Below are 22,433 nucleotides of genomic sequence, written 5' to 3'. Positions count from 1 at the left end.
TACTGGAGGTCTTTTAATACCAGTTTAGAGAGCTAGCAAAGGAAACTAACATTCAGGTCATTTGAATTCTCGAAAACACAACACAATTAGCTGAAATGAAAAAATCCTGATGATGTCCTTAATTCTCCCCTTGTAAAAGAACTCAATGAATAATTCAAAAAGGTATTCTGATGAAGAGGCCTCTTAATGAAAAAGCACATGACGCTTATACTCAGAAAACGCCAAGGCTAGCCCGAGTCTCCAGAATACCTAATTCAATTGGCTCAAGTATTTTCAGGAAGCCGGCCATGTGCCCAGCTATGTAGCCATCACTGCTGGCAGAAGCTAGGTGTGTCAGAGCTAACCTAACTGATCACCGATTCTTTACTTCCATTATGACACCATTCTTTACACTCATTATTGCATGCATTATTACAAAGCCAACATCACTCTATTCCACTTATTTAATTGCACATCTGTCTCCCATCACTTGGCTGCAAGCAACCTCTCAGTTCAGGAGTGTTTTTGTGTGTGTGTGTGTGTACTCCCTGGGAGGGCAGGATGGGTGTGTGGGCATCTCTGGAACTCTGTGCTCAGCACTCCCCTTCCGTGCTCCTCTCCTCATCCCCTTCCTCTATATAATTCTTGAAGGAGCCACCAAGTCTTTAAATGATCATGCCCTCCTGGGCATAACTGACTGGTAGAGGATGGGTATCTGATACGAGTTACCTATCGCTGTGTCTCTTTCCAAACTGTTGGACTAGGGACCCTTTGCCACATGGACCAAAAGGACGAAGTGGCCAGTCTACAAGAAAAGGAGAGGGGCGAATCAGATGTGCACAGGAGAAGTACATTCCAGTCAATAGTTCCGGTTATTCCTGAAGCCCAACTGCTCCGAACCCATTCAGGGGCACAATTACTCTGAGAGATGTCCCTTGCAATGGATTCCCCTGTCAGCTGCAACCCATAGTACTAGCTAATACAGAGTGAGTGAGTTGCATGAGACGTGTGAGTAAGTTGTGTGAGTAGGTGAGATGTGTGAGTGAGCGAGGTGTGTGAGTGAAGTGTGTGAGTTGCATGGATGAGTGAGGTGTGTGAAATGCATGAGTGAGTTGCAGGAACGAGTGAGTTGTGTGAGTGCATGAGTTGTGTGAGTGAGTGCATGCATTGGCAATGACTTCCCCCACGGCAGATGATGCCATTTATTATAGAAAGCTTTGCTCCCTTCCTGTACTGGCAGACATGCTTCCTCAGATACAGACAGATGTGTAAGTGGGATAAAGATGGGATTTAGAAATAAGTATATGACTGAGAAGTAGGTGAAGAGTTACTGTAACCTGGACATTACTGAGAATCTTGTCTCTTACACTTATGCTAACTTAAATATCTATGCTACCCTAAAACCAAGTGACTTGCTAAATGTGAGCAATTTGGTATTGCAATAATTATGGGTGTGTATTTTTGGCAAAGACTGTAGTTTCTCTATCTTGAAAAGGGACATATATTCATAAATTGTTTTCATTTTATAAGTACTAATAAAATGGAAGAAAGCCATATTTTGGTTTTTATGATTATGGCAAATGTACTAGCTAATATAACATCCTTTTTCATCCATGTGCTTCAAAATTTATTTTACAAAGGAGATTGACGTCTGGCCACTCAGCTGCGATGTACTCTCAAGTTACAAACTGTTTGTCCCTCTAAAACTGTCACATTAAATCCAATATCTCTAAAATGAAGGCTTTAATCTTTAAAAAAAAAAAGGGAAAAATCTGGATATTATTTTTCTTTTTGACTGGCTGTGTGATAATTCTGAGTATAAGACACTGTGTTTAAAAATATCTCATGTATTCCTTATGCATTATAATTCCCAGACACTTAAATATTGTAATAAGACAGACGAGATAAATAAACAGTGCCTGGAATGCAAGTTTGGCACTCTTGGGAGAGGAAATCAAAAGTCATTGATTGCCCACTAGGAAGCAGGCACTGAGCTTGAGCTGCAACAAAAATTATGTCCTTCATGGTTGAGAAATCAGGCTCGGAGAGGTATGGTAACTTGCCTAGTGTGAAGTTTTCTGCCCTCAAGGAAAGCTGGGATTTGAACTAGACCTACCTGACTCTAAAATTCCTAACAAAGACTTGAGACGTGAATCTCACGTATCAAAACCAACTCTTCGTGTCTAAGGTTCCCAAGCACACAAAGTGGAGAGGATGAAGGCGAGGATTCCAATCATCACTCACACAATCTGATTACTGAAAAAACGTAGGAGTACAAGTCACTATCCAAATAGCAAATGTACTTTTGGGGATAGCTCACTATTTTTTGAATGAGACTGATTTTTGAAGGCTAAATACCATCACTGAACACCTTAGGACTACCTGTCTGTCAGATATGGTTCATTAGAAAAATCAAATCTAGAGCCAAGAGCACACGTGGCGTATAAGAATTTTCTACAGAATGGATCATTTTTCTCTTAAGTTTCAGGCTCATTTCTCCAGAACAACATCCCTTCCCAAGCTCATTTCTGCCAGAATTTTTTCTCTCTTCCTACTTCCAATTCTACCAACCAGTTTTTAAATTCAGAAGGTAGACAATAGTAACCCACAGGGCCACTACAGTTGCTTGTCCAAAAGTTCCCAATGGGACATCTACTAAGACACTGCCCTTCCTGTCACCGCCCTCTTGGCACAGGAGGAAACCAAGGCAGAAGCCTCCAAATAAGAAAGAAGGCTCAGAAAGGTCAGGTAACCTTCCCAAGGTCATAAACCAGTAAGTGAGAGCACTGCCACTCAAAGCCAGATCAGTCTGACTCGAAATCTACTGCTTTCGACCACAGCACAGTTACATACCCAGCCCTGGATTTGACCCACAAGATCTACAGACTTGGTCCCTGATCCTCGGGTCCTAGGGCACTCGGAGAGGGCATAGAAGCATGAGACAATTAAAGAACACTCCTTGTTAGAAATGAATACAGGCAGAAGGTCACTAAATACTTAAGTAGGAAAATTTCTTGGTGATTATCTGGCGAGACTGTGTGCATTTAGGTTATTCAGCTTTTCCTACTACATCCCGGACTGGAGAGAGGTGCTCACTGAGGGTGATAAGGTTAGGTCTTGAAGACATCAACATGACTAAAGTGTATTCTTTGGCTTGGATTTAAAAGGAGAAAGGTTGGCCAGACCGGTGTGGCTCAGTGGTTGAACGTCAACCCATGAACCAGGAGATCATGATTTGATTCTCGGTTAAGGCACATGCCTGGGTTGCGGGCTCAATCCCCAGTAGGGGATGTGCAGGAGGCAGCCGATCATTCCTCTCCCTCTCTACCTTTCCCTTCTCTCTCTGAAATCAATTTTTTTTTTTTTAAAAAAAGCATATATTTAAAAGGAGAAAGGTTGGCCTGGCCAGTTGGTTGGAGCACCGTCCCATATACCGAAAGGCCATAGGTTCCATTCCCGGTCCAAGGACATACAGAAGGCAATCTATTGATGTTCTTGTTCTCCCTCCCTCCCCCTCCTTCTCTTTAAAACCAATGGGCATATCCTGAGATGATGCTTAAAAAATAAAATAAAAGGAGGAAGTCTGGAGCTCGTTTGAAGCTTTGAATTCGACTATGAATTCTCAATTTGATGCAACAAGCAACGGGAGTTGTCATGGGTTCATGAGTGGGGGAAGACAGGATCAAAATTGCCTTTGAAGATTAGTCTGCTCATAGAATACAGGAGGCACTAAAAGCAAATGACTTTCTGTTAATAGGGAGAGAAGGAGAGAGCACCAAGTTATGAGCGACCTAGCACATAAAAGCCGCTGGTGAAGCGGGAGAGCTGGGTCGTTGCCATGCCTGACCACGCTACTAAGCCTTCAATCCAACAAGTGTCAGCATGTGGCATCATCGGTCTCAGCACACACAGTTCACTGGCGAACTCCAAAATATGTTGTAGGAGGCTCAGTGAGGCAAGTATTTGAGGGCATCAGGGACCCGCCCCTTAGTAATTTCACCTGCCAGATATTGCAGCTATGGCCATTTAATACTGGGACTAAGGCCCGCCCCATTTTCTGTGTGTAAAAGAAAAAGAAATCACTTGTTTTTAGAAGGTGCCATTTCTGTTGCCACCATGAGTCTGGACTAACTTGGTGTGAGATGTCACACTACCAAATCCTTTGCTGACACCTTACACGCTTAGAGCCTCCTGTGGCTACTGATAATTTTCTGGCTGACAGTTTGCCTCATAAATATATCTCAACTTCATATCTTCCCTTCACATATTTCACTCTGGCCATGATGCCTTACTGATGGTACCTTAACATTATCTTCTTTCCTACCTGACCCTCTGCATTTCCTGTTCTCTCTACCTCACATATTCTTCCCCCTCTTACTTATGTGGCTAACTACTTCTCCTCCTTTGACCTCTCCCGTCACTTAGGGAGATCTCCAAATTCACATCCACCAGGGCAGGGACTGTGTCTGCCATTCACCTCGGTGTACGTGTCACGCACTGTACCAGACACTTGGTGTCAGTGGAGAAGTAGACCTCAGACCTAATCTAACGTGCTCATTTTTACAGATGAGGAAATTAGGACCAGAGAGGTACACTGACTTGTCCACGTCTAGACAGCTAGTTGGAAGAACAATGAGACAAAATAAAAAATGGAAATCGTTAAGTGCGGATGGTAGATCAAGTTAGTCTTCAAAACAGGGAAGGAGATGCTGAGCTGACTGTGGAGGGACAGGGCAGGAGTGAAAAACAGGGAAGAGCTAAATGCCTCCGCAGTGCTACTAAGGAGATGACACTACTACTTCCCCATTAGAAACATACGCCTGCTGTGCTGGTTTTACAGGAGTAGGGTCGCTTCCATGCCAATCTTTTCTTACTGCCCCATCCTACTGTCTGGAAACCATAGGGTCCATCGTGGGTCCAACTGTGGCAGTAAATATGAGAGGACTGCCCTGAAATGGAAACCATGGCCTGGACCGCACCAGCATCAAGCTCTAGCCTAGGGGGCCGCGTGAGCTGTAATGCACTGGGATACAAACAGCTTGTTGTGGCTCTCAAGACACCACAAACAAACCATCCATCTGACCTGGAGTCACAAGTGACTGGGAAGTATGAGGAGGAGGGGGAGGCGGCGTGATCACTGAGCCTTAGCACTTTGGGAAGAAGCCCCCTCCCTTCCCAGGCATCTCTCAACTGTGAAGTGTGTGGGAAAAACTTTTATCACATCAATGGCCCTGCTAAGGGTCAACTCTCATTGCAACAACAATCACCACATGAGAACATATAAAAAAAGAGCTGGGCTGGCCCTTGCCCTGACCCTGCTACCTCCTCTCTTCCGTGGTTAAATCAAGAGAATTCAGTCTCCAGTACACCCTTCAACCAGCAGTCGCCAAGCTCATCTTTCCATTTCAGAGCAGAACATTCTTACAACCTCTGTCCTGCGAGAACTTCTCCTCTAAACACAGTTTTCCATTCGGAAGCTGAAGTGAAAGAACAGAGGACGAGTTGCCCATTCGGCTGCCTGCTGGCACTAAAGCTGGTTGAAGCATTCCGTAAGAACACTGGAGTCCACGGGGTCTGCCTAATGAGAGAAGGTGCGTGTGCACAAAGCACTGGTGTGTACACAAGACCTGGGTATGCAGTGGGTAAGGGGAGAGTGTAGGGGTGAGGGATACACGTATGGATAAATGCAAGACGCTCAGTGAATGTGAATGTTGCCTCCATTTCTGATGCCATGACCTTTTCCCAGACTCCTCAAAAGCCTAGTTTCCCTGCAACCTGATCAATAAATTTTCTAAAGAGTTGCTCAGAATATCAACATGTAGAGCAGATTGTGCATTTTGCCTGTGAAACACATTGATGACTTCCATTCTACTTAGGATGAAATTCTAAATCCTATCCAGGTTTTCTGCCTACCTCTCCAGTCTCTCCCTTTGAAACACCATTGGCTCTACCATTCTGGTTTCTATCCTGCCCTCCCTCATTTGCTTATATCTTCCTCTATTTATTCTTTTAAAAATATTTTATTTTATTGATTTCAGAGAGAGGAAGGGAGAAGTAGAAACATCGATGAGAGAGAAACACTAATTGGCTGCCCCCAGCACGTCCCCTCTGGGAAACAAGCTTGCAACCTGGTGTTTGGGATGACGTCCAACCAACTGAGCCACATTGGCCGGGCCTCGATTTTTTTTCCCAATGTCCTATAATCTTCCGAGTACAGGTCTTTTAGCACCTTGGTTTATTCCTAGGTATCTTATTTTTTGTTGTTGTTGCAATGGTAAATGGGATTGGTTTTTTTTTTAGTTTCTCTTTCTAAGAATTTATTATTGGTATATAAAAATGCCATCAATTTCTGAATGTTAATTTTGTATCCTGTTAATTGCTAAAGTTATTGATTAAATCTAGCAGTTTTTTGGGTGGAGTCTTTAGGGTTTTCTATGTACAATATCATGTTATCTGCGAATAATGCCAGTCAGCCCTCTTTGATAGAGGTCCTCCTCTTCCAACTGCTTCCATCTGCTTGAAGGTAAGTAGGCAAAGAATCCATGTTTTCTTAATTCCCTAAAGCTGCTACTGACTTCAACCAGTAAACATTCATTCATTAAGCCATTTCTAGGTACAAGACACTGTTAAGCACTTAACTGACTGTCAATGTAATCCTCTCATACAATGACTCCAGTTTTACAATGTAGTATAAGGCCTGGTCCACACCGGGGAAAGACACTAAAGTATCTCAGAGAGATAAGGAGAGAGATCCCAAAAGAACCCAATCACAGTCCTAAATTTGGAAGAATAAGGGCGGGTCAGAAACAAATGGAAAGGTAATGCCCAATTCGTTCATTCATTCACTTATTCAATAAAGTTGTTTATAGTATGTGCCAGGCCTGACCTATACATACTGGGGCTATAATGGTGAATAAAACAGTTATGGCTTCTACCCTGCAGAACTTATAGACAAATACAGGTTTTACAACCAAACCATTATACAGGGGGCAATAACAGCTCTAATTGGTGCGTGCTGCCTTGGGAGCACAGAGTAGGACAACAGAGAAGAACTAAATTCTCCAGTTCAGTTGGGGATAATATGCTTCATTGGCAAACTACAATTATGGGACTAATGGCATCTCATATCAAGGCAGTGTATTTTTTTTTATAACTCATTTTCCTATAGACTACCCCTCCAAGCCACCTAAGTTTGCATGAAAAACAAGAATTTATCATTCAAATATTAACAGTAACGGCAGCATTGGAATCCATATTCTAAAATCATGATGGTTTCCTGCTTTAACTATTTCTAAAGTTCTTTTACCCATTTGTTTACTGCTATGTAATCCAAACCCAGATCACTCCCTAGTGCCAGAGATTGCACGAGTCTTAACACAGAGATAAGCACAACGAGTATCTTGGGAACAGACTCAGAAACATGCCATCTAATGCAACCTAATGTCAGGATAAGCTGCATTATAGCAGAATAAACTTTAAGTTACTGAGAGACACACACACACAGAGACTTCATATGTTAGCCAGGTGGTGCAAGAGTGTGTATGTGTGTGAGAGAGTGTGTGGGAAGGGGATGAAATGGAGCGTATTTTAGGCTTAAGGAAGTGTACGTGCATAGGTTTGAATAGAAGAGAGAACATGGCTCATTTGAGGTAATGAAAAACCCCCTGTGAGATTCAATAACAAGGCATGCATCAAGGAGATATGGCTGCAGGGGGAGTTATATGCAGAGCCTTGGAACTCTATCCAGAGACAAGGAGGACCCACCGAAGTGTTTTAAGCAAAGAAACCACACGATCCATTTGTGTTCAGGAAGCCCACTCTGCTGCTGCGGGGAGAATGGACTGAACTCCATCTCACCCTTTGCAGGTCAACAGCAATTTAAAACCCTGAGGGGTTCCAGGGCTCCCGTGGCCACTCTAGCAACGAGAAAGTCAGTGCGTCCGGGCACATTCCAGATGCAGCAGCACCAAAGAGCATCCAGGCTCAAACCGCGAATGACAAGCAGCGGATGCTGTGCCCAAGCTAGACATTCTGAGAGCCGAGCCCTGGCACAGAGAAGAAAATGGTGCCAAGCTTTGGTCCCCCTGCCAGGAGGCTCATGCTCTGGCTCTCTCCCCGCTCCGTGGGCTGCTGGGCTGTTATTCCAGTTTATGTAAAGACCCCCTCACTTCTCTGCAACGAAAAACCGCAGCAGGGGTTCCAAAGAGAATCAACCTACTGTTTACAGGCAAGCAGTTACCATGAGCAGAATGAGTAAAATTGAAAAAACAACACCTATTAAAACATTCTGAAATATGAAAGATGTGGAACATACCACTTAAGATGTACAAGAAGGGCATGCTTGTGAAAAATATTCACTTCCAGAAACTAATAAATTTAGAAAGAACTGGTTCTGTACTCTCAAGAAATTTAAACACATGTAGGTCTAAAAAGAAATGAAAAATAATATAGGACATCGGACTCTGATGAAAGGAGACAGGCTTAGGGAAAGGCAGAAATAGAGAGGAACTAGAGTCAATGAGTTTAAATATTATAATAATATAAAATGCAGTTCAAGTAAAAATCAGAATTGGAAGCTACAAAGGACAGAATAATGAAGAAGAAAAATCAGTGTTGTGAAGGAAAAGCCTAAGAAATTCTCATAAAATGCTAAGGAAAAAACAGCAAATTATAATAGTGACAGAGAAGATCTCAGCCATGGGGGAGAATGAAGACCCAATGTAAAGATAATAGGTTCCTGAAAACCCAAAAACAAATGAAAAAGACACCATTTTCTGAGGTAAGATCAGACTTAAGTCTGCAGCTCCAAAGGGCTCAAAAAGTACTGAGATAAAACACCTATAACCAATATTGGTTGAAGATTTGATTTGAGAGAGAGGAGACGCAGAGCCTGAGACTGACATGTCTGACACGGGACTTCCCTCTAATACTCACAACAAGAAGCAAAGGAACAATATCTAGAAACTTGATAAGATTAATTTGTGGCCCAATAATTCAATATCTAGACAAGATGCTATTTGTATAAGAAGGCAACTAAATCCAAAAATCCAAGAGCTCTGAAGATATGCCAACATTTAACTTTTCTGGGGCAAAAAAATACTCAAAGATGTACTCATTTAACTGAAAAGAATAAATAAAAATAAATAACTCAGGAATGAAAAGGTTGTGATATGAATGTACTGGTAGTTAACACAAAGCAAGTCACACATAAGAACTGTCTAAAGCATTATAAATTGCAATATAAAACAGTATAAATATCAAGAATAACTTTTGAAGAATATGTATACGATTTTAAAATTCAGTACTAATAATACTAAATATGTATTTTTAAATGCCAGATCACAGAAACAAAATCTGGAGAGTAAAGAGACAATATTCCTCATCTTGCAGAAAAGGCAATTGGTATAGTTTCATTTTGACACTGAAAAATAGAGAAGTCGATTCAAATCCAAATTTTTCTAAACATGTATACGTTTAGAAATAAAAAGAACACCTCAAACCTCTCTCCATTGTCCTCATGGACCATTTCCACTTCCTTAAATGACTTAAGCACATGGCTTTCTTTATGTTCTTCTCACTCTTTCCTCTCCCATCTCCCATGAAATCAATATCTGGGTTGGAAACTAATAACGTCATTTGAGCCAAGAGTTCTTAATTTTCTCAACAGACCTCCACATCAACTCCATATCACGAACATACTCACATTCTGGATCTCATTATGTGACATTCACTGTTTCCATTCCAAGATCTCAAACTTGGTACACTCTCTGACTATAACTTCCACCTCCCTCCTTTCCCACTCCCAACCACCATTTCACCTAATTTATCCCCCACTAAAACTTCTAAAAGCCCCTCCCAAAATAACCCAGTTCATTAACCAACCCCTTCTAGCCGTCTTAACTCTTAGTCTAGCCAAGGTTCTACGGTTGGTCACATGAATGAAGTTTCTGTCCCCCATAGCTCGGGCCCTGCAGCTTCCTTTCTCCCCTTTCGAGCTGTACAAAATCTTAAGTGACTATGCCCACTCCTCCCTTTCCTCCTTCCTCAACACCCACTTTTCTTTTTAACCTCTTGCAATCTGGTCTCTTTTTCTCCTTTTATATTGAAACCACATTTTAGAAGATTTCCAATGACTTCAAAAATTCTGATTAACTGTATAATTATCATTCTTATTTGAGTCTCCTGGTTGTCACTCATTCAATAACCACCATTTGTTAAAACCGGACCTGGGAATACCAGTTTCCAGCCCACCAGAGGCTGAGAGTCTAGTAGGTGAAGCAAGCATATAAACCAGGAAGAGGAGTGAAATACCACAGGTGCCACAACAGAGGCATGCAGAGTCGAGTTGAGGGCACAATCTGACAATGCGCCCCAACTCAGTGATGCTACAATGGCGAGCTTCTTCCCAACTCCCACATCCCCTTTTTCTCATCTTCCTTCTTTGAATCCCTTTTCTCACCCGTTTTCTTTAATGCAGACATTTCTCACAATTCAAGTCCCAACCCTCTGTTCTTCTCACTCCACACACTTTCCCTTTCAGACTTGATACATTCCCAAGGCAACCAAAAACAAGACTCAAAATTTAAGTCCCTGCCTAGCCCCTACTTCTGCTCTGACCTCCTGTGTCTTTCTGCTGAATGCTTTTCACTTGGAAAACTCACCTCAAATTCACCATCATCTCTAGCCCATTTCTCTGTCAACAGTCCCCACAGGTTCCTATTACTCAGATTCAAAACAGAAGTTAACTCTTCTCAATCTACCCCCTCATTTAATGGAGAACTTAGATGGTCCCCAATTCCTGTCCATCTTTCTTTCAAAGTCACGTCTATTCGTACTTGCTAACTCCCACTGTGGTTATGTAGACTATTTCTTTCTAGGCACTTGACCCTTCTTTAAAGACAGAAAATGATGTCTTTCTTCATGTCTCTACGGCATCCAGCATAGTATATTTGAATTAGTCATTCAATAAATATCTGTTACTGAAGCTACCTTATGACCATTCAGTGGGGCCTTTAAAAGCCATGAAGTGAAACTGGGCCTTGCCTGGAATATAGCCAAAGCCAGACACTGCATCATGGACGAGGGCAGAAAATTCCCTCCTGGTCTCCCCTCCTGCATTTAGTGGGGGCAATACTAACCCCCTACCTATCCCTGTCCCCACCAACACAACCACTAATCAGCTCTGGGGTGAGGGTGCTTCAGGCCAGCACTCTGGCAGTCTGCCCAACTGACAGTGAACTGAAATTGGGGTGGGGAAGCAGAATTCCAGAAAACAGGCTTATTATCGAGGCCTCGCAACCGAGTTGACAGCAGAGAAACTGAAATGGGAGCTGCATTTTCCCATTCCCCATGCAGAAAGCGAAGGAGAAAACATCTATAGGCCCAGATGTAATTACATCGTTTCCACTCTCAACCAGAAAGAGCAGAAAAGTGGCTATGAGGGAAGTCTCCTCAGAGCATAGCTGGTCACCAACCAGAGGCCGGACTGGAATGGGAATATTCAGGTCAAAATGAAAATACCACCATGAAAAGACTCCACTTCCTGCCAGAAGGAGCTCACGCAGCACCTCTGGTGGTATGTTCCTCGCTGATTCATGCCAAAAACTTTTACTGAAATTGGAGCAACCAACAGCAAAGGGAGTCTGAGCCCACGTTCAGGCTCGTCGTGTTATAAAGGAGCTGAGAGACAACGTGGTCGGTTTTATTGGACTCAAGTCCCACCTAACGTCCATTGTTCACTTCTGCTCAGTGTCCCAGAGCGCTATTCCAAGCCCACGCTGAAATTACATTTCTGGGTTAATAACCAGCACAGGAAAATAAATCACGTCTGCCCTAGGAGTGAACCCAAAACCAAAAGCTGCCAGAGAGGAATTTGTGAGTGGAGTTTAGAGGCAACTTTAATTCTGAAGGAAATGAACCTTTAAAAAGAAAATCCAAATAGCAATCTACGTAGACAGATTATTAATCTGCACTGCCTCAGTTAATTTGGGGGCCTTTCATAACTTTTGTTTTCTTAGGTGGCTATCCGCCAGAGCAGAACTTCTCTCAGAAGATGGCAGATGGCTTGGGGCCAGATACAGTAACAGTAAAAACACGTGTGCTCGGGCTTCGTCCGATCCTCGGGTGCACTTCCATTTCGTAAAGGGAACTAACTCCATCACAATCTACCAATAAAAAACTAAATCATTTGTCCAATTCCATTTCTTTCTTCTGCCTGGGTTTTAGCTTGGCCAGAAGGGTGGTAGCTTTTGAGGGCATAAACGAATTCTAGTCTAGAGAGTCACACCAAGTAAAAAGGTTCTGTGATGGGCTAGAGGTCAGTTCTGCACACCACTGATGTGGGAACCACACCAGAGCATGGCCACCATGCTTTTTTCCAGTGAGGCCAACACAAGGCCCCTCTACAGACAGTTACAAGCCCACCTCTACCTACCAGGATCAAAGAGGATACACCTACCCGATAGCAGCAATGGTAACACCAAAGAACATCTTTGCCACTAAAGTAGTGTGGTCCAATAGAAATGTCTCAGAGACAAAGATGTGATTTTTTAAAACATATTTTTATTGATTTCAGAGAGGAAGGGAGAGGGAGAGAGAGCTAGAAACATCAATGGTGAGAACCATCAATTGGCTGCTTCCTGCATGCCCCTCACTGGGGATCAAGCCCGCAACCGGGCATGTGGCCCTGATTGGAATCGAACCCAGGACCCTTCAGTCTGCAGGCCAACGCTCTATCCACTGAGCCAAACCGGCTAGGACCACAGATGTAATTTTAAATTTTCTGGTGGCACTTAAAAAGGGCAAAAGAAACTGGTAAAATTAACTTCAATATTATATTTTATTTAACTCTGTGTATCTAAAACATCATTTTAGCATCTAATCAATATTTAAAACATTATTAATGAGACATTTTACTTTAAAAAAAATCAGGTATTGTTCAGTTGTAGCACAATAGGTGTGTCTAGGGGCTACCATATCAAACAGCAGAATTCAGAATGTTTTACAAGATAATTGTTTGCTGAGTATAAACTCAAAAAGCTTTTTATTGCACCATTCATTCACCCAATACCCCAATAAAGTAACTAAGAGATATCAGTTCCATGGTTGACAAATAAAGACTTCAAAAAAAAAAAAAAAAAAGCAGGGGGGTTGGGGGGAAGCTGACACATTTACCTGAAATCAAACCATAAACACACTTGGAAAAACTCTGGTCATGTGAAGCCTGAAATTTGCTATAGAAGACTAAGCCTTCCATTTTTGTGCACATCCAACACAGGACGTAGCAGGCTCTTCTCATTAAAAACATGGCAGATTCCCAAATCTCCACTTATTTCAAATTGATACCTAGTTTTTTCAGCTCCACAATCCCATCCATTCTTTTTTAGATAGCTGGCAACTTCATTCCCTCTCCTAGAAACCTACTCCAACCCTTCTTTTTCTATTTTGTCAAAAGCCAGACGAAACAGTTCACACTTAAACTCTACAGCTGGAAATTATAAAGGGAATTCTGAACGAAGTTGTAATAAAGCTTTTAGGTATAATGAAAAGACCACCAGACTAAATAGTAAACATTCACTTAATATTAATTTCGAATCTCAAAGTAACAGGTAAACTTTTACAAAGGAAAAACACAAAGAGTTAAAGCACCATATCCTAGAATAATATAACTATAAATTGTACTTTCAATCAATTAAAAAGAATCAAAGTTCTTAAAAACAAAAAAATTTTCAAAAAGATCACCCATAGAGTAAATTTGCATAGGAAAAGGATCACAGATTGAGCACAGACTTGGTTCAACTTCTAGCCGAACCACTATGTGCCTTGAGTAAATGTTTAGCTCTTCTGAGACCCATGATCATCTGTAAAAAGGATATTTCATAAACTCTACCCCTCATATAGTTACTGCAAAGCTTACACAAAATAAAACACTGTAATCAGCACTTATTGGGATGCTAATAAACATCAGTTAACTCCCAGCCCCCAGTCCCAGTCATTTCTTTAGGTTGTATAAAGCAGAACATACTAATACAGGGCTGAGGCCAGGAAGGACTTCATTCATATGAAGTGGAAGAACCTTGGACTTTATCCTGTTGGTGGGGAGGATAGCAAACAACAAGGTTGTCATTGGAAACCAAAGAATTGGGAGGAGTGACATAGAAGAAGGAAAACTGTGGCAAGAAACCAAAGGAAGGGGGTCATTTTATATGACAGCAGATCAAAATAAATAAATATTACCATACTGGATTTACCCATCATGTCTGCCATCTTTTCTAGAAATACAAGAACACATGGAGAAAGAAACATCTTACAAGGACCTTCACAGAAAAGAGGAATTTATTAAACTTCCTGGGGTAAGAAATGTTGGTAAATTATCATTTCACTGGGAAAACGTGCCCCATGATTGGGTTTTCCTATTTCATATCAAAGCAGGAAACTGAGTGTGGTATCAAAGAAAAACCAGCAATGAAATCACAATATCATTTCATCTTGACTGTTCAGAGCTTAGAACCACACGGAGCCCTTCTCCTCTCCCGCAGGGCAAGGGAGAGAAGAGAATGGGGCCAAGTCCCTAACCAGCCTCTCATCCCACCCAACACCACTTCGAGCGACATTAAAAAGAGAAAAATTCAAATCTTTCCCTTTACTGTCATGTAATTAACTTCATAGTAATTTTTTAAGGTGAAAATAAATGGCCTTTGAAAAATCTACCAGAGAAATGGCAAAAGCTAAAGAGAGAAGACAGAAAGAGCAGGGGTTTGGGAGTGAAGGCGTAGGATCAAGACACCAAGTAGAAATTCTAGGGGAAATCCAATTCTAGGAAGCCCAGTGGGAAAGTATTACAAATGGACAGTTTGGGGATTAAAAGCAGAAATGTGTGCCTTTCCAGAAAATCGTGTTATTGAAGTTTTAAACCCTTTTAACCTTTTTTTTACTCATAGTCTACAGCTCAAAAAAGTACTCTAAATAATTAGCTGCCACAGATAAGGGAAAGCAATTCTTAGCACTAAATACCAGGTAGGGTTGGCGGCAATCCAACAACAAGACTTCTTTGCCGGGCACCATCCCTCGTGGATACTGTAGTTTCTTCTTTATATCATAACTTATTCTTGGGTTTCCACATTAACTCAATCAATTTCTCTCAAAAAAGGCTCAGTTCTTAATCACTTAATCAGTTCTTAATTGTCTCCACTTTCAGTTAGATAAATAAACAGAAATGGGATCTGAATGTCTGCAAAAAATCACTTAGCTTTCAAACAGAAGTGGAAAATCTGCCTAAGACAATATCAGAAACCTCCAAGAGGTTTTAAAATTAAGCAAGGCTACTCTTCTGATATTAGTATCAGAGGCAAAAAAAACCTATTTTTGTCCGATGTGAAAAAAGGATATGAAAGAGGGAAAAATAGGAAGGTAGATGGGTGTCATAAAAATGTATCAAGAGCACCTGCCCAACCCTTTGCATAATTACAGGACACAACAATAAGATGAGATGGAGTTCTGTCTGTGAAGAAACAATAAGCTCTGAACTCTTGAGGTCTCTATAACTTGTACTTTTTTTTTTTAAGTTGGAAGAGGAATATTCTAATAGCCTTTTCATATAATTATGAATATTCTTTGATATGACACCAAAATTTGACAAGTTGTAATCCCTCCTTCCTCCCCCCACCCCGTTTTTATTGAGATATGACTGACATATAACATTGCGTAAGTTTAAGGTATGCAATGTGATTATTTGATATACATATATATTGCAAATAATTACCACCATAAGGTTAGTTAACACATCCATTACTTCACATAGCTACCATTTGTGTGTGTGTGTGTGTGTGTGTGTGTGTGTGTGGGTGTGTGTGTGTGATGAAAACATTTCTATCTTTACATTTAAGCATGTTCTTTTCCTCTCAGATATTTATTACGCATCTACTATGTTCCAGGCGATGTGCTGCTTTTCCCAGATAACCTCTGAGTCCGTCAGTCATGCTCTTCTCTCACAGCTGCCCCAGCAACTAGCACGGTGCTGAGTTCAGAGCCCCGCTCAGTAAGTACCTGTGAACACATTCCTTTAAGTGAACATAGGAGAACGTAGATGGTCAGCACAATGATCTAGCACAGAGACCTTGTGAAAGGTGCCTACTTCTACAGCAGCCTGCCTCTGGTTACCAATCCGTGCCCCCGCCTGGCCGATTCACCACACAGTACATACCTGTCCACTGAGGGGGGCAGCGGCAGTTGTAGGTATTGACCCCATCCACACAAACCCCTCCGTTCTGACACCGGTGGTTGGGGCAGTCATCAATATTCCGCTCACAGGTGCTGCCTTCAAAACCTGGTGAGAGAGAGCAAGAGAAAACGATGAACTCTCTGAAGAAGAACTGATCTCTCTTCTCCCGCAAGACAGGGCCGTCATCGAACAGCCCTACTTCACTATTTCAGTTCAGCAGCCAGCAGCTGCTCAACCCAGGACCCACTCCATTAACAAAAGTCCCCAATCTTCTGCCTTCTCTTGCCTCCAGCATAGTTAGACAGTTGGAGTGACTCATTATGCCGATGGCATGCTTTCGCAGTTACCTCATAAGTATTTCAAAGTGTTTCATGAAATAAAAGCCCAGTGAAGATAAATCTCCACTTGGGACAGCTTTTTACTGGTTCTTAACAAAAGGATATTAGATTTACCCCAGCTCCATGCTAGATTAATGAGAAGAACAGATAAAAGCTTATCTCATTAGATTTAAATCCCCCGCCCCCCCCCTTAGGATGATTGTTTGGGAAAACTAGGTGGGGATGAAAGGCATAAGAAAAATACTGAACTTAAAGTCTGAAGATATAAGTCAAGTTCCAACCTCACTACCTATTAGTATAAGCTACTTAACACACGGTAAATTCCTAACTCTGAATCAGCTTCCTCGTCTGTAAAACGAGGCTGACTCCACCTGCCTGGCCTGCTTTTCTAGGTTGTTATAAGTGCCACATTACAAGCCAAATGCAAAAGAAATATAAAAAGCTATCTTAAAATGGGGTGGCATTCTTACTAATTAAACTTCCCAAACCTTCAAATTCTTCACCCCGCCTCTCTACATTTATAGCATTGCTTCCTTCCTCTTGATTTTCGCCATTTATGAAAAATGAAACTAGCACCTCAAACTTCACCCCAACTAACCACAGTAATTTATATATTAGGCTTCCCCCCCCCTCTTTCTCCTTCCTACCAAATCCCTTAACTATTAAAATAGAAGACTACCAGCTTTAAAACAAGAGGATGTTCACTAAGCATTGTCCTACTTGATATATAGTACGACTATGTACTTGGCCTTTTCAAAATGTCCCTTAAGGTTCCTCTCTCACACTCAACACACTTACTGAGTCTTATATGAGGCACTGGGGATATAACAGAGAGTGCAAGAGACAGAGCCCCTGCTTTGGGGGCATTTACAGCCCGGTGGCTGGGAAAGACATCAATCACGCCTTGCTTTGTTCATTTTACCACAAGCTACTGTGGTAGTTAGCCTACATCTGCTCTGTTACACTGGAACACGGCTCGTTTCTCTGAATGCAGCGGCAGTCATGTGCATGAGTACAGACCAAGTGGCCAAAGTGATTTCCCAGAGACCAAAGGAAATCAGCTCAGAGAAGATGGGGAGGAATGAAAGCTTGACTGAAGAGAATTCTGGGCCTCTCTGAATTTGGTACTCAGGCCATTCAAGCAGATGAATCACGAAGTAAGCTTGAGAAAGACTATGAAAATTTTTATAGACTCAGATTTGTAAAAATGTATCATGTTACTCATATATCTGTTTAATTCCTATGAACATCTTACAAACAGGCTGAGTCAGAAAATGTTACGATAAAGCGAGGGCAGATCTGCAGATCTGCCAAGCAGCAGTTCCTGAACAAGAACTGAGGTCTGTGTTCCTAGTCCAGTGCTGTTAATGGAAACAGTCTTAAGAGAAGTGAAAGATTCCATTTCAGGGTGTGGGAGGGCCACAGGGCTCCTGGCCCACCACAGCTAGAACTTGTGTGGGCTGGTGAGGTTCTAGAACTGGTAATGGTCATCCTTCCCCTTGTTTGATCTCTCTGGTCACTAAGACTAAATATTATTGACTAGGGTGTCAGTGAGATGTAACCAAACTATAAGGATTGGAAACTGTGACCCTGAATTCATACAAGCCAATGCTACAACTAACTGAATTCACCAACCACAGACAAATTAAGAAAGCAGAAGCATTTCAGCATAACCACAACATATAAGAAAGAAAATGTTCTCTTTGTATGACTGACTGACTGTTTTTGAGGTAGTTCTTCCCTGCCAACAGGTAGAAGGAGAGAGGTGAAGAGAAATTCATGGTTAAAGTGTGGCCTCTGGCCGAAACCGGTTTGGCTCAGTGGATAGAGCGTCGGCCTGCGGACTGAAAGGTCCCAGGTTCGATTCCGGTCAAGGGCATGTACCTGGGTTGCGGGCACATCCCCAGTGGGAGATGTGCAGAAGGCAGCTGATCGATGTTTCTCAGTCATCGATGTTTCTAACTCTCTATCTCTCTCCCTTCCTCTCTGTGAAAAAATCAATAAAATATATTAAAAAAAAAAAAAAAAGTGTGGCCTCTGAGGCCAAACTGCCTAAGTCCCCTCTCCTCCCTGCCATGCAATACCCGAGTGAACAGAAAAATACTAAACCTTTCCTCTCTGGGGGAATTAATAGGACCTACCTCAAAGGGATGTTGTAAAGATTAAATGAGTTAGATATTTAAAAAACCTTAATTCAATAAATGGTGCTGGAACAATTAAATATCGACATGCAAAAGAATAAAGTTGGACCCCTTCCTCACACCATGCACAAAAATTAACTCAGAACGTAAGAGTCAAAATTATAAAACTCTTAGAAGAAAACTCAGGAGTAAATCTCTGTGACTTGGATTAGGTAAAGCTTTCTTAAATATGACCAAAAGCACAAGCAAACAAAAACAGTGTGAGTGTCACCCAAATTAAAAACATTTGGGCTTCAAAGGAAACCATCAAGAATGCAAAAAGACAGCCTACAGAATGAGAAAAATATTTGCAAATCATATATCTGATTTGTATCTAGGATATATTAAAAACTCATATATATAATGAAAATATAACATATACAATATAAAATAAATAATATATATATATATATATATATACACACACACACAATATAAAATAAATAATAAAATATACAATAATAAAAAGACAACCCAATTACAAATGGGTAAAGGATCTGAATAAACATTTCTCCAAAGATGATATACAAATGGCTGGTAAGCACATGAAAAGAAGCTTGACATCATCAGCCATCAGGAAAATGCAAATCAAAACCACAGTGTGATATTACTTCACACCCACTAGGATGGTGATAATAAAGAAGATAGATAATAAGTGTTGGTGAGGATGTGGAGAAACTGGGAAACCTCACACACTGTTGGTTAAAATGTAAAATAGTGCAGCCACTTTAGAATAAGCCTGGCAGTTTCTGAAAAGGTTAAATAGTTACCATATCACCTAGTAATTCTTCTCCTAAGTATATATCCAAGAAAAAGGAAAACATATATTCACACAAAAACTTGTGCAAGAATGTTCACAGCTGCATTATTCACAATAGCCAAAACAGCAGAAGCAGTCCAAACGTCAATTCACTGACGAATGAATAAATAAAATATGGTAAATACATACAATGGAGTATTATTCAGCCATGAAAAGGAATGAAGTATTGATACCTCCAACAGCATGGATGAACTTTAAAAACATCGAGTGAAAGAAGCAAATCACAAATGACCACATATTATGTGTTTCTATTTATATCAAATGTCCATAACAGGCAAATCTATAGAGACAGAAATTAGATTAATAGTTGCCTAATGCTGGGAGGGAGTTTCGGGGATAGGGAATGACTACTAATGGGTATAGGGTTTCCTTTGGAGTGATAAAGTTGACTATGGTGATGGTTACACATATCTGTGAATTAACTAAATACAACTGAATTTTATATTTTAAAAGAGCACATTATACAGTATTCAAATTATATCTCAATAAAGCTCTTATATTGAGGAGAAAAGCACTTAAAACAATACCTGATGCATAACAAGTGTTCTACATTTATTAGCTATTACTGTTAATCAGTGGGATCAAAGCATCCCTTGGAGGTTATACACTCTAATCCTCTTATGTTACAGATGAAGGAGCCGAGGGACACACGCCAAGTTTGCATGACTAGTAGGTAGGAGTCTGTACTGCATTAGGAACTTCACCCAGTTTTGATCAGTACGTTCTCGGGACCTTTGAGTTCTCTTTCAACAATCTGAAAAACCGACCTTGGGTCAAAAGTTCCCACGTCTGAGAAAAACTCAAGCCAAACCAGTTCTCCAAAGTTAAGACAGAATTTATGCTTTAAAAATAGAGACACAGAACTCCTTTTGGAAACAGCTAGAAAATTCTTGTAAGGAAGCCTACGCCACGGGGGTGGGTCAGGCTTGTATGAATAAGTTACAGTGCAATCACTTCTGAAAACTATATTTTAAGGTTTTAAGGGAAAGGGAAACAGACGCGTCTCGGACCTGTGTGTGGGATGGGCGTAGCAGACTTACAGAGAGGCTCCCATGACCGTACGAAAAGGAATCTACTGCTGAAAGCCAATTCACATCCTTAAAAGGCCACACGGAGAGAAATTAAACTTAGAAGGAACGTTTTAAGGCTGTGCTGTTATAAAACTGTGGGCCATGTAGCTGATAAATAATGACAGTGAGGGTGGGGAGCAGAGAACAGCATCCCTCAAGAGAGCATCCGTAGCTTTCCATTTTCAGACGCCGGGAGGTGTGAGGGTGGAAAGGCTGGGTGGAGAGGCACAAAGAGGAAGGTGAGATGGCCGGCCAGGGCTCTCAGGCCAGGCTGAAAGTCATCAGGAAAAGTGTGAGGAAAAACCGAGGGATACCAGGAATGGTGGGGACAAAGGCAAAAAGGTAAACGTCTACAAGTCTATCTCTCCCCCACCCCTGGAAAAAAGCCTGTCACAAAAGCAACTGGTCCCATTTTCTTAGCACACATCTCTCATCCTCTGAATGAGCCCCAATAAATTCACTGACCTCCATGACTGGCCCATGTATCCTCTGGCCACTCCACCCATCCAGGCTGCACCTCACTTTGGGATTTCCCCTAATGCTTTCCACTTTCCTTTCTAACTTTATCACCAAGGAAGCCACAGAAATGAATAAGGGGATTCAAAAGAAATAAAGTCAGTACATATTTTAACATTATATAATACTAGAGGCCCGGTGCACGAAATTTGTGCACAGGTAGAGCCTCTAGGCCTGACCAGCCATCAGGGCCAATCAGGTTCCCCGCCTCCCCGCCTCCTTCTTCCCTCGCTCCCTCAGTGCCCTGCCACTGCTGGTTGCCCGCCATGTTCTGTGCCGCCTCCTGGTGGTCAGCACATGTCATAGCAATCGATCAAACTCCCGGTCTCCCGGTTGAACTCCTGAGGGGATAATTTGCATATTAGCTTTTTATTATATAGGATAGGAATTCTCTTCTCTACCACAATCAGTTCACTGACTTGTCAAATATTCATTGAGTCTCAATTTTGTAGCAGGTACTAAGTTAGGTGCCAGGGAAAATGTTAGAACAAGAGTGTCTATTGGGAAAGATAACACAAATAAGCTGCTGGAGGTACACAGGTTGCCAAAGGTCTCTGGAGGGTCTCAATCCCCAAGGGGGCAGGGAACATAGAAGGCATTTCAGTGAAATAGGTACCTCTGACACATTATAAAGGATGAGTTCTAGCCCAGCTGGTGTGGCTCAGTGGTTGAGCATCGACCTATGAACCAGGAGGTCACAGTCTGATTCCCGGTCAGGTCACATGCCCAGGTTGTAGGCTCCATCCCCAATGTGGGGTGTGCAGGAGGCAGCCGATCAATGATTCTCATCATTGATGTTTCTATCTCTTTCCCTCTCTCTTCCACTCTGAAATCAATTTAAAAAGAAAAGAAAAGAATGAGTTCTATATAAAAAAGTGGGTGGGTGGGGGGAGGTGACAGAATGCTGAGGAGACGGCATGGGCAAAACCACGGAGCGAGCGTGGGAGAACAGGAAACACTTCCAGGAATATCGAGGAAAACTGGCCTCGGGGCCCGAGTCAAAGGCGCTGAAATGCTGCGCCCTGAAAAGTGGCATGAGCAGACTTCTGCATCTGCTCCAGAGAAACCTGCCAGGATGTGACTACTGCGATGCCCAGGAGAACGTCACGTGCCCCTGCGAGAATGCGGGAGGAATTCCTGCCAACAGTTTTTAAGCTCAGCAACAGCAGAGCAGACACAAAGCCACGAAATGTGTGTAAGCTTATTTCAATGATATGGGGATATGACACATAATCGCCCTATGAAGTAGAGGGGTGGTTTACAAAGGATACATGTTCATTGATTGGAGAGGACAGATGGGACAGCTTTTTA

The 22,433-nt window shown here is 41.8% G+C and overlaps 1 protein-coding gene and 1 pseudogene across 1 annotated transcript in view; one reads left to right on the top strand and one right to left on the bottom strand.

Annotated features, from left to right (window-relative positions):
* The window catches only part of NOTCH2 (notch receptor 2), a 130,458-nt gene that overhangs the window by 45,872 nt on the left and 62,153 nt on the right, over window positions 1-22,433 (bottom strand). Inside the window, exon 5 of the mRNA XM_070395869.1 lies at window positions 16,181-16,303. Coding sequence (XP_070251970.1) covers window positions 16,181-16,303 — 123 coding nt within the window. The remainder of the gene's footprint in view (window positions 1-16,180; window positions 16,304-22,433) is intronic.
* Window positions 7,061-7,410, top strand: LOC138995433 (ubiquitin-conjugating enzyme E2 D3 pseudogene; annotated as a pseudogene).

This window comes from Myotis yumanensis, unplaced genomic scaffold, assembly GCF_028538775.1.
Source record: "Myotis yumanensis isolate MYYU_CA2020_CCGP unplaced genomic scaffold, mMyoYum1.0.hap1 SCAF_17, whole genome shotgun sequence".
Taxonomy (NCBI): domain Eukaryota; kingdom Metazoa; phylum Chordata; class Mammalia; order Chiroptera; family Vespertilionidae; genus Myotis; species Myotis yumanensis.
This window is presented reverse-complemented; position numbering and strand designations above follow the sequence as displayed.